Raw genomic sequence first — 12,734 nt, 5'->3', positions numbered from 1 at the left:
ACTTGTTTGATCATTACTCTTTTTGTCTTAACTAATGATTTCATAAGTTGTTGAGGCTAGAACAATTTATCCACACACCTCATGTGTGACATTCCTTTCTCTGCTATGATTTTGAGAAAAAAAGACCCATCACGTATCCCTCGACCTACAGAAGAAGTCTTTCCACCATGAACTTTGCTGGCATAAACGTCTAGAAGCCAGCTATTAACCTCCCTTAAGAGTTGGTCTTCCAAAAAAGGGACTGATCATCATTTGTGTTAACTCAGCAAATTAAAATAATGGCTTTAATTTTCATTTCACTCTCTACTTGAGCTTTACTTCATGTTGCATTATTTTTAATAGCTTCTAGGTCTTCTGATCCCTCTGGTCCTGCCATAACAAGTAAATCATCATCATTGGGAAGTTTCTATCATCTTCCTTCTTATCTCAAGTTATATGACGTTCTAAAAGCTACACATGCTAATTATAAGGTATAGTGTGCATGGCTTTTTTTCTGATTTGTGCTTCAAAGTATGAGAATCTTATTGTTGTATTCAGTTTTAAATCCCAGGAGTAATACGGTCATCATCATCATCATCATCATCATCATCATCATCGCTTCAATTTAATAGAGCTTTAGGTTTTTCAAAGCTCATTTCTTAAAGTCTTGTGAGATAGAACAGATGTTACTAATCCATTTTTACCAGTTGTTAAAACTTGAACTGCAGACATGTGGTGACTTTTCTAAAGATAAATGACTAGTATTCAGATTAGAATTCTGCTCTTCTGACCTTTGGTCTAGTGATCTTAAAAGCACTATATTGTAAATGTAAAAATAAATAGTAACATATGCAGAGATCAATTTTCTAATAACTGGGAAATAAGTAGAAAACTCTTAAATGCCAGGGTAACTGTCATAAAGTCTTTTCACTACTGTCCCAGTTACTCTTTCTCACTCAGACCTTTACCGTCTCTTGATAGAAAATTCTGTCACTTTTTTTTGGATGTTTATGCATGTTGTCATCTTAAAATTGTAAAAAAAATTTTGCCTTGTAGCTGATTAACATGAGATCTGCCTTATAATCTGAATGCAAAATCCTTAATCTTAACTTTGAGGTTTTGAAAATGATGTAATTCTTTAAAAAAAAGTGGGGGGGACCCTATATTAGCAATAGTGAATAAAAAAAACTTTCCGCCAAGACTTAACATGTCTAGACTTCGTAAAGGTTGCTAATATATTGGTTATATTTTTGTATCAGTTACAACCTGTGTCATGATACCTACAAAATGATGTTTAGGGTCTATTTGTAAGAACCTTGCTTTGTAATAAAAAAAAAAAAAAGCAGGGAGAAGGAAGAACTTCTTTAAAATAAAAATATTCTTGTATTATCCCCCTTAATATTTAAGAAATTTTATCAAAAACTTTTACTACAGAGATATAGAAGTTATATATGGGAAGGTAAGTTTATGTATCCAGCATTGAGCTTGGAATGGAAGGACATAGGTTTTGGTCCCACTTTTATTTAAAAGTTTTGTGACCTTTAGCAAGTCATTGATAGGATTTCCTAGTCTGACAGCTTAATTTTACAAGTGATGGATGGCTCTCAGGCCAGAATAATGATGTTATTTGTCTAGGATTATATAAAGAGCTTTAAGTCTCTTTTTTGAATCATTGATGGAAGGATTTGAATATTAGGGATAGGGATGTGTGGTGTTACTTACATAGAAAACTCCTACTACCAAATCTTACAGGTTAGCATCTTCTCTAGCTTAATATCTTAAAGAGTGAACCACCCAGCCAACATATGTCAGAAGTAGTATGTGATGCCCTGTTGCTTGTTAGTTTTAATATTTCCCTATAAATAATAGTATGTTCTTCCTACCTCCTAAGGTTACATTGGATCTTCAGAATAGCAATGAAAAATTTGGGGGGTTTCTTCGGGCTGCCTTGGATGTCCTTTCACAGATTCTTGAACTAGCAACTCTGCAGGATATTGGCAAGGTATGTACCCAGTTTCTTCTTTCCTTCCTCCCTCTCTCCTTCACTCCTTTGTTCTTGCTGCTTTTAGTACTCTGGGGTCAGCCTCATAGAAATAAAGAACACTGGAAGAAGGTATTTCCCACCCCCAAAAATGCCCTGGAGGAGAGTAAGGCTGCCTGGGGAGGAAGAATGCACAGAAGGAGCTCCCTATAGACACAGGGCGAAAGAAATGCCATCAGTTCTGGGACCTATTAGGGCTCCTGGAGGAGGTGAGAGTGTGACAAGACTGGCTGCAGAGCCATGGTTGAAGGCCAAGAGAGATGGGCCTGAACCATAGAATTGCTAGGGCTCTTTCTTCTTATTGGCCTTTTTCTGCTTCTGTTGCATCATCGCGAGTCCCTCTACTTTTGGGTAGTGGCCCACAATCCTGGCATTTTCCTTTGCCTGAGTCACTTTGCTTTTTCATGTTCTTCTAGTGGTTAAGCTCATGCTGGAATTCAGCCTTCTAGATGAATAAAAAATTTAGAAAAAAAAATGGAGAGAAAACAGACTCCTCTTCTATATGGTCAGTCATATATGAACAGACCAAGCCATTTTTTCATTACAACAATGTTTTGTCAGCTGGATTTATGCTTTATATCAATATTTAATTTAGATCTTAGGGGATTTCAATTTAATATATAGATTAAAATTTTTCTTAGAGATATAGGGAGTATCCTTATTTCCAATAACTCTCCTATAAACATCTTACCACTTTTCCAACCAATTCTTTTTTTATGTTACTTTCTAGTCGTTTAAATTAGCTTCTTAATTGAGCCCTGATATATTACTTTTAAATTTAACCTGTTGACTCTTTTCTTAATATCACTCATTACATAAAAATCTCAATTTTATTACATTATTTACATTTTTTTCGGACTGGTTAGGGTCCTACAACAGGATATTGCTGATGTCTTCCTGACTCTTTTTCCATTAGCATAGAAATTTGACACTGCATTTCCACACCAAAACTCAATATTATACGGTTCAAATGAGCATCTGAATCTCAAATACCTGAATCCTTGGAGAGGAGGGTACTTCAGTGCCATGATTAGTATGTGTAAAAATCTTTACAGGAACAAAGAGTAAATTAGAACTTGTGATTTCATTGATATAGGACTTCTCCCTCCATGAGTGTAGGTTGCCATTTTCTGAATATCTTAGTGTCTGAAAGGATTGCCTAGGAATTCAGGGGTTCACGATTATACAGCCAGCCAATCAGGAATAAGAATTTAAAATAGATTAGTATCACGAGGTTTATTTATGAGAGCAGTTATAATCAGAAAATCTCTTGCTTAATGCAGTCCAAAAAAAAGAAGTCTTTAAGCAGTCATTCATATCTGTGGGCAGTCGGATCATGAATTTTTAAGCCAAAACAATATTTAATTTTTGGATTCATAAAATTACATTGAAAAATGTATAACAGCTTTGAGTTTTTGATTAGTTGATTAGTGTGGTAGAGTTAGGTGAATGGACAAAAAGTGAACAGGTATGAAAGTTCAAGTCTATTAGGTTATTTTAAAAATCTTTGGAATTATGCTTATTCATTTCCTTTTTTGGTTTTCTTACATGGTCAAAAAAATGTATTGGAAAAATAATGTAACCAAATCAATAGCAAAGCCTTCTGAGTGTTAAAATCCAAAGTATTATCATCATTCAGTCAGCAGATGTTAAAAAACTTAACTATGCACAAGGTGCTTTCTCTATTGTGGTTTACTGTTAATCTTTTTGGTCTGTTGAAGTAATCACCATTTCTCATTTTTCTGCATTTAATATAGCAGCTAAATTTCACTTTTGCAATTTGTTATTCAGTAGACCGCTCAGTCCGGCAGGTTAATTGGGTAGCTTGCCTGTGGTAACTCATTGAGATTAATACAAATAAAATATATTTTGCCCTTGGTTCTTGTTGAATATTTTAACAGCAGATACTAGTCATTAGTATATGTTATGCTTTTTTTTGGGGATATGTAGTGTGTTGAAGAAATCTTGGGATACCTGAAATCCTGTTTCAATCGAGAACCTACAATGGCTACTGTTTGTGTTCAACAGGTAAGGAAATATATACTTTTTTCACCATCACATTCTTCCTTGTTCTTCTACTTCCATGACTGGGATGATGACTATAGTAGGCCAGCTATGATGCATAGATGTGCGAAGCCGTATCATTAATGTTCATAGGAGGGTGTTTTCCTGCTGTTAGCTACATGAATGATATGCTGCTTGATTAGAGGGCTGGGCTTGGAAGGACCAAGTTCAAATCCTGCACCAGAGATTTCAAAGCTATGTGATCCAGTCATATGATCTTTTTGAGTTTCATTTTCTTTTGTAAAATTTGTTGTGAAGATCAGAAGAGATAATTCACATAAAGCAATTTGCAGTCCTTAAAGCGTTATAAAAATATTAGTGATTATGATTCACTTAAAGCTAAGCCCCCTAAAAGATTGTGGCCTTAGTAGTGGTTACATTTGTTCCAAGGACAAATATTCTTTCAATTAGTGATATTTAATTACTACTGTTTACTCATTCACTCCAAGATGCTTTCTTAAGCTTGAATAGTCACCATTTCACATTTTTTTTCCCTCTGTGATTGGATGTATATTTATGACATTCATTTATTTTCTAATTCTATAGTAATAATCATAATAAACCTTTACTAGTTAATTGGTAGGCATTCATGTGATCTTTCCCCTCCTCCCTTTTCCCTTCCTCTTCATCCCTTCTCCTCTTTTCCTTCTTCCTACTTTTTTTCCTTTCTTTCTATTCATCTTCTCATTTTAGTTGTTTTTCCAGTAAACACTAGTCTTGTTGGCCTTAACAAGGCATCTGAACCATTAAAATCACATATCATCTTTTCTTCATTCTCCCATGACATTCTTAAGTTAAAATGGTAGTTTACCTGAATCCCTTTATTGATAATTTTTTCTCCATCATGTGTTGTTTTCAGCAGATCCCATCATTATACCTGCTTAAAAACTTCCCACAATATATCCTACCATTTATGAATTGCCTGGAAAGTAATCCCTGATTTTTCTTTTGCCCCTCTTTTCTTCCTTGTTTGTGTCATACTTATATACATATCATATTAAATTATAAACTTGCTAAGTAAAGATTGTGTTGTTTTTCATTTTTATATATCTAGTGCAAGTCCTTGCATCTAGATTCTTAATAGTTTATATTTGTTATGGAATTGGTCTCACCTCAGAGACCAGTGACCTATCTTCTTGAAGCTGCTGATTAGGGGTGGTGATGATTTATAGGCAGTTGGCTTGGAACACAGCAAAGCTTTGATCTTCAAGGAAGAAAACTCCTGAACTTGATCTTCTTAATACTATCTAAATACCTAAATATCCATAAACTCTTCTAGAATATAAACCTAAACAAGGTTACACACAGAGGTTAAACTCAGATCCAAAACATCCTAGATGTTCATAGTTTTAGATATGCTGTGGACCTTGGATAGCATTGAATCCAATACTTTACCCTCATTTTACAGATGAAGAAACTGAATTACAAAGCTTGCCTAGGGTCATAACTAGTTCTTCTTGACTTCAGTATCAATGCTCAAGCCTTATTGCCTCCCCCAAATTTTGTTGTCCTGTAATAATCCTGATTTGGATCATATGCTTATAAAATATTCAGATGATGCAAAGCTGGAAGGGATATATTGTTTATTGTATAAATCAGAATCCAAAAACATGGCAGGCTGCATCTAATAAAATGAGATTTAAAAGTAGATTCTACAGTATTGTTCAAATAAATCAGTGCTTCAATAGAATGGTTAAATAATAGTTTGGATGGAAAAGCTCTGGGGAATTTCAAGGCTATACTCATTTTGAATCAGCAGTTGGATGTGGTAGCCAAAAAAGTTACTGTGATCATTAGACTTCATTCAAGGAGATACTGTATCCATAACAAGGGAAGTCATAATCTTCCTTTCTTTTGTCATGATCAGATCATATTATGTTCAATTCTATCTGGCACATTTTAGGAAGGACATTGATGAGTTTGAGAGCATGAATGCATTAGGTGACCAGAATGGCAAAGGACCTGGAGATCATGCTATTTGAGGATTGGTTGAATGAAATACTGAAATCTAGCTTGGTAGAGAGAAAACTTAGGGCATATGTGCTTTAAAATCTTAAATGTTTTCAATTAAAATGGAAGATAAATTAGACTTGTTCTGCTGAACTTTAGAATGTAGAAGTAGGATTAATGAGTAAAGATTGCAATAAGGTAATTTTAAGCTTGTAATAAGCACAACTAATGAATTGATCTTTCTTAATTTGACACTTTTCTCCCCTTTGCCCTGTACTATTTTCAGTGTTGATTCTTCTTTTTCTTCTTATTGTCCTTTTAAAAAAATATCTCTTCTCATCATCTACTTTAATTCCCATCCTTTCTTTTTCTCACTTTTGAGCTCTTCTTTGCCATCAACTTTCTGATTACTGTTAGCTTTGAGAGAGTTAAAAAGAGCTGCAACTTCTTTTCTTTATCCTTCTACCCCATTATGTCCAAAACACTTTAGTCTGTGTTATGCAATATTTTATCAAAAGGCTGGTAGTAAAATTGCTTTAAATTCTACTATGTTTGGGAAATCATGATCACATGAAGAGATTTGTTGTCAGATGGGTTACAAAGGAGATAGTTTTCCAACAGCTTTTGGTTGGAAAGCTTTGGCTTACAACCAGTTTTCATTAGTGGAATGGGAGTAGGAAAGTTCATGATTCAGAACTAGACTGGTGGGATGTGTATATTATGGAAATAAAGGTAGTTTGGAAAAGATGTAAAGCTTGGACAAGATCCTTGACAAGACTCGCTAATTAAAATAGGATAAATGAGTTTGCTTTTATTCACTAGTCAAGATAGTCTTTTCCCAGGGCAGGAGTTCAAACGCCAAGTAAATTAATTTCTTCTGGCCATGATCTTTGAAAGTTCAGTAGTCTTAAGTGTATAACTACAGGGCATTTGGCACAAAGATGGCTGAGATAGACAGCTAAATGTCAGACTTGAATTATGTTTAGTATGAATCGGTTGTGTTAAACCATTTTAAGCATATATATAAATCCTAAAGCTTTATTAAGGAGATTAATCAAGGCTTAACTGAAGCTGAGCAAGTGATACTATGTGGGAGACTCTAGCCTAGAAATTAACAAAAACCTTAATTTGCTAATACCTTCCCTCCTAAAACCTAGTACTTTTATTTCTGTTTGTACATGTTGTCTCCTCAATAAAGTATAAGCTTCTTCAGGTCACAGATTGTTTTACTTTTATCTTTGTGTTTTTAGTGTTTAGCATAGTCCCTAATAAATGCTTACTGATAGATCAGTGTTTATAGATCCCTAAGAAAATCAACACAGCTAATTTGGGTTAAAAATGAATGCTCTATATATTTCCTCTGTGACCTTCACACTTTGCAGTAAAGTAAGGCTGCATCAACGCCTGATAACATAAAAATTTTGGTGGAAAGAAAGAGTCCTTACATTTACGTTTAGATTTAAGATGAAATTGAAATCTTCTCTGCAGTTTTACTACTCAGTTTAAGGTTTGAGTAGTCCTTTTTTTTTTGTTTTTGTTTTTGTTTTTGAAAAGAGGCTTAATAACTAGGTAAATGATCCTTTAGTATATAATATACTCAGGGGTAACTTGTATACTTTTAGAATGGGTTTCATGCTTGAGGATATTATAGAAAGTATTAATTGTGGTTTCTATTATTTTCCTTTAGTTGTTGAAGACTCTGTTTGGGACAAATCTGGCATCACAGTATGATGGCTTATCATCCAAACCCAGCAAATCTCAAGGAAAAGCCCAGCGTTTGGGTTCTTCTAGTTTGCGTCCTGGCCTTTATCATTATTGCTTCATGGCACCATATACACATTTTACACAGGCCTTGGCTGATGCTAGTTTGAGGAATATGGTCCAGGCAGAACAAGAACATGATACTTCTGGGTAATTTTTTTCAAAATAAACTATAAGTATTATAGAAAAATAACTTAGATTTTCTGGGGGGGAAAAACCTAATCCTCTAAGGTAAGTAGTACAAGTATCTTTATTCCCATTTTCTCAGTGCAGGAAACTGATCCTTAAAGATGGGGTGAATTTCTTAAGGTCACATAGCTAGTAATTGTTAGAGTTGAGACTTGAATGCTAAAATTTATGATTCCAAGTACATTTTATGTCTTCTGTGCAGTTATTGTCATATTTCAAGAATCCATGATTTTATTGGTGAATTTACTTCTTCTGTGATAGAAATTGCATTGGATTCATGGTCTTCATGGATTACTTTGGCTAAAAAATTTCCCATCAGATTTCGGCCAACTCTTTCTTTGCTAAAAAGCTTCTTCAAACTTTGCCTGATCTTCAGATGATTTTTGTCATGTGTATGTGGTTTTAAAAAAAAAAAAAAGGTTTTATTCTCTTTTTTATCTCTGTCATTTCCTAATTTCCTGCCTTCTTTCCCATATAGAACCTTTACCCCTACCAATTAAGTGTAGTCAGGCAAGGCAACCGATACACTGTCCATGTTTGAAAACATCCTTCATCCCATAGCTGAAGTGTACCAGTATCCCTCTTGAAATCGTGATTGAATATTGTATTTATCATAGTTCCAAAGTTCTTGTATATTTTTCTTTATGTTATTGTGGTCCTTTACATTATTGTGATCAATTGTTTTTTCCTGTTCTGCTTACTTTTGACTATATCAATTCATACAAGTCTTCTCAAATTTCTTAGAATTCTTCATATTCATTGTTTCTTATGGTGCAATAATATTTTGTTATATTCATATACCAAAATCATTTGGCACACTCTTTCCATTCTTTGCTTCCATAAGAATTGCTGCTATAAAGTTTTTATATAAATAGGACTTTTATCTCTGTCTTACATCGTACTTTATGCTACCTAGTGGTATCACAGGATCAAAGGATATATACAATTTAATGACTTCTATAGTATAATCACAAAGTATGCCCAGAATGATTGATCTAATTCAGTTCTCTACCAGCATTTCATTAGTATACCTGTTTATTTTCATAGTTTTCTCCAATGCCCCACCCCATCCAAACAGCTACTATTTTTATTGTCTTTTCTACTCTAATAGGTGTCTGAAAGTCTTTCTAGGTTGCTAGAAACAACCAGAGTTTGGGGTTTGTTGTCAAAGCCTAATGAATCATCTCCATGCCACAGAATGTTTTTAGATTAGCACTGTGGTAGAACTATTGTCATGTTCTTTATTAAAAACTGGCAAGATCATCAGAGAGCAAATAATATTTAAATATTTATTGTATGACTGATAGTAATCAATAGTATTAGAAAGCTGTTTAATATATTGAAGTTACATGAACATTTCAATTTCCAGACTATTACATTTTCCTTTATTTCTGTGTGATGTTGTGTGGTCTTATACTGGTTTCATGTTTTTGATAAATAAAGCTAGATAGAAATTCCAAGGAATACAACATTAAATAAATTATAGAGACATTTAAAGGAACTCTGTGTTTCGTAACTATGATGTTGTTTTATCATCATAAATGATATACGGGTTTTATTTTTCTCTCTTTTATTTGTGATCCTTCTTTATAGCCCTAGTGTCTTAACAATGCCTTTTACATAGGAGGTATCCTAAAAAAAAAATCTACCACCATCATATGTTCATAACAGCAGCTAACAATATATGGAACGTTAGCTTGTGATTCATTCATATTGGCAACTTCTAGATATAATATAACCTCCACCCATTCAGATTGGCATCTGGATTGAAGTTGATACTCTTAAAGAGCTTCTTGTGTGTAATGAGATACTAAACAAACTGCCCAGAGTCACATAGCTAGTATGTGTCAGAGCTCCTATGTTTGTGCCTGTCCTTTGTGGCTAAGGCCAGCATTCTCTCTTTGTCATATTGTCTCTTCATAGTGAGTTATAATTTACAAATAGTTTTCTTCACAATAACCTTGTGAACAACTAGTGTTGGAAATATGATATTTATGTTTAAAAAATGAGGAAGGACTCTCCCCTGAGATGTTCACTTACTTGCTATGTTCAACTGACTAGTGACAGGGTCCAACACCTAATCTGATCTAATGACACTGACTTCATTAATCTCACCACTTAAGTGTCCTGTATTTTTATTTATTGGGAGCTTATATATGGTATAAATGAAGTTTTTTAGTTGTATTTAATAATTAAATTATTAAAATAAACAGAACTAGACTAGGATATTCATGTAAATTGAGTTTTAGTATAACCCATAGTCCAGTTTTGCCTTGGAATTCATTATAGATTTGAAAAGCAAATCAAATTAATGTCAATCATTAAACATTTATTAAACTACTACAAGCTTAGGCACTGTTTTAAGTTATGGGTCTACAAAAAGTTTTAAGAAATAGTTCCTGCCCTCAAGGAGCTTCACAATCTTATGGGGGGTAGATTGATAAAAAAAATTATTATTTGATTTTTTTCAATGGTTTGATGAAAAAAGGGCATTGAAGTAGGAGTTAAGTCATCTTGAACCTAATTCTGTCAAATATGTTTTATAATTAACATAATTAACAGTTAATATATACATATAATATGTATGTCATGTTATATTCATAATACAATAACAAGTTTTATAATTCACATAATTCAGAAATCATACCAATTTTAGTCATTATAAAAATTATTCTTTTAGTGTGGTGGCAGGATGATACACTGGATAATTGACGTTGGAGGCAGGAAGATGTGTTTTTAATTCTCCCCTCTGATAGTAATTTAATCTTTAATTTTACTTAAAGGGGAAACTAGGTGTAATAGTGGAGGTCTGGAGTCTCAGATATGTTTTTAGACCCTAGCTGTGTGACCTGTGACAAATCACTTAAACCTCCTTTCTTCAGTTTCCTCATCTGTAAAATGAACTGGAGAAGGAAATGGCCAAGAAAACAGCAAATGAGGTTATGAAAAATGAGGAGGCTGAAATAAATGAACAAATTATTTAAATTCTTTTAGACTGTAAGTTGCAGGGTAGATGCTGATTTATGTTGGGGGAAGGAGGAAGAGGGAGATTTCTCCCTGGGAATTACCTATGCCAATGAAACCATAAGTCTAGTTTTAAAAAATAAAATTCTGTCACTGTGATACTGAATCCAAAATTGGTATGTGGGAAAGGAAGTAATATGAAATAGAAAAAGCATTGAACATGTATTAGAGGATTTGAATGGGAATAGTATTAGACCAGTCGCTTTTTAGTTGCATCACCTTATTTTCCTTATCTCTCTAATGGTGACAATAATCTTTGCATTTATTTTTCAGGATTTTTGTGAAAATTAGCTACATACCTGAATAGTCTCTACAAATATGGGCTTTTTAATGTATTGCTTGATGAGTTAAGAAATAGCTTCTTTATGAATGTTTCTTGGTTCAAATTTTTTTTAACAGGTGGTTTGATGTGCTCCAGAAAGTGTCTACGCAGTTGAAAACCAATCTTACAAATGTAACAAAACACCGTGCAGATAAGGTAAATACACAGTGCTATTTTTTTGATGGTACATGAGGAAATAGTGAGGTTTCTTAATACTAGATGTCATAATTGGATTAACAACTCTAAGCTTTGGAGAATCCCTGCCTCAAACTATCATTGTTTAGTTTCCATTAAAAACTGGATGATTACTCTAGTATAGGCCCCTTTTCTGCCTGAGATAACTCTATGGTATTCATGGTAACACTCTCATGGTAGATCAGTGGAGCAGTGACTAAAGCTCTGGACTTGGAGTTAGTGAGACTTGACTTCAAATTTGGTCTCAGACCCTTACTAATAAGGGAAATAACCTCTGTCTTAATGTATTCATCTGTAAAAATGAAGCTAAAAATAGCACTTATTTCCCAAAGTAAAGAGCAATTAAGATGATAATTGTAAATTATTTTACAAATCTTAAAGCATCACATAAATGCCAGTTATTGTGTGGTGGTTGTTGTTATTATTTTATTATTAGTTTGATACTTGATCCCATTAACCCGTTTTCAAGAGTCATTGATCAAGTACCATTTACAATGATCTTTAATGTCTACAGGGTTCATAAAGTCATCTTACCTTGATGGTCTGCTTTTTCTGTTGTCCACTCTATCATCTTCCTTTCCATCTGCTATGCAGCTAAAACTCCCTTTTATGTGTTGACTCACCTAATTATTAAATGAGCTTCCTGAAAGGTAGTTTTGATTTTCTAAATTGTAGCTCCCATGCTTGGTCAATGCTATTCATTTGTGCAGGAATTCTTTTTTTTATCCACCTATTTATCCGTTCATCTATTTATTCTAAGGACTTAATACTTTACTCTTTCCTTACAGTATATTTAAAGGAAAAATGTTTTTGAACTTAAAATAATTTAAGTATGGCTGTTCATTGCTTGGATTTGAAAGGTCCAATATAAATAATATGTTTGGTTTTTTTTTTTTTAACTAGAATGCTATTCACAATCATATTCGTTTGTTTGAGCCTCTTGTCATCAAGGCTTTAAAACAGTACACCACAACAACATCTGTGCAATTGCAGAGGCAGGTTCTAGATTTACTGGCGCAACTGGTTCAATTACGAGTTAACTACTGTCTTCTGGATTCTGATCAGGTTGGTCCATTTTATATACTAAAGTTCTTCACTTTGTACCTGTTTTTTATCATTCAGTAAAAATGATTTTTATAAAACACTAAAAATGTCTTTCGAAGAATTGTAAGTTATTTCTTCACCAATTGAATCCTTTAATTGCTTGTG

General features: G+C 33.6%; 1 protein-coding gene across 1 annotated transcript in view; it reads left to right on the top strand.

The window, feature by feature from the left end:
• Positions 1–12,734, top strand: part of HTT (huntingtin) — a 214,398-nt gene that overhangs the window by 105,509 nt on the left and 96,155 nt on the right. Inside the window, exons 28-33 of the mRNA XM_051965781.1 lie at positions 343–470; positions 1,871–1,981; positions 3,971–4,048; positions 7,722–7,945; positions 11,408–11,486; positions 12,429–12,590. Coding sequence (XP_051821741.1) covers positions 343–470; positions 1,871–1,981; positions 3,971–4,048; positions 7,722–7,945; positions 11,408–11,486; positions 12,429–12,590 — 782 coding nt within the window. The remainder of the gene's footprint in view (positions 1–342; positions 471–1,870; positions 1,982–3,970; positions 4,049–7,721; positions 7,946–11,407; positions 11,487–12,428; positions 12,591–12,734) is intronic.

This window comes from Antechinus flavipes, chromosome 6, assembly GCF_016432865.1.
Source record: "Antechinus flavipes isolate AdamAnt ecotype Samford, QLD, Australia chromosome 6, AdamAnt_v2, whole genome shotgun sequence".
Classification (NCBI taxonomy): domain Eukaryota; kingdom Metazoa; phylum Chordata; class Mammalia; order Dasyuromorphia; family Dasyuridae; genus Antechinus; species Antechinus flavipes.
Note: the sequence above shows the minus strand (reverse complement) of the source record. Positions and strands in the feature narration are given on the sequence as shown.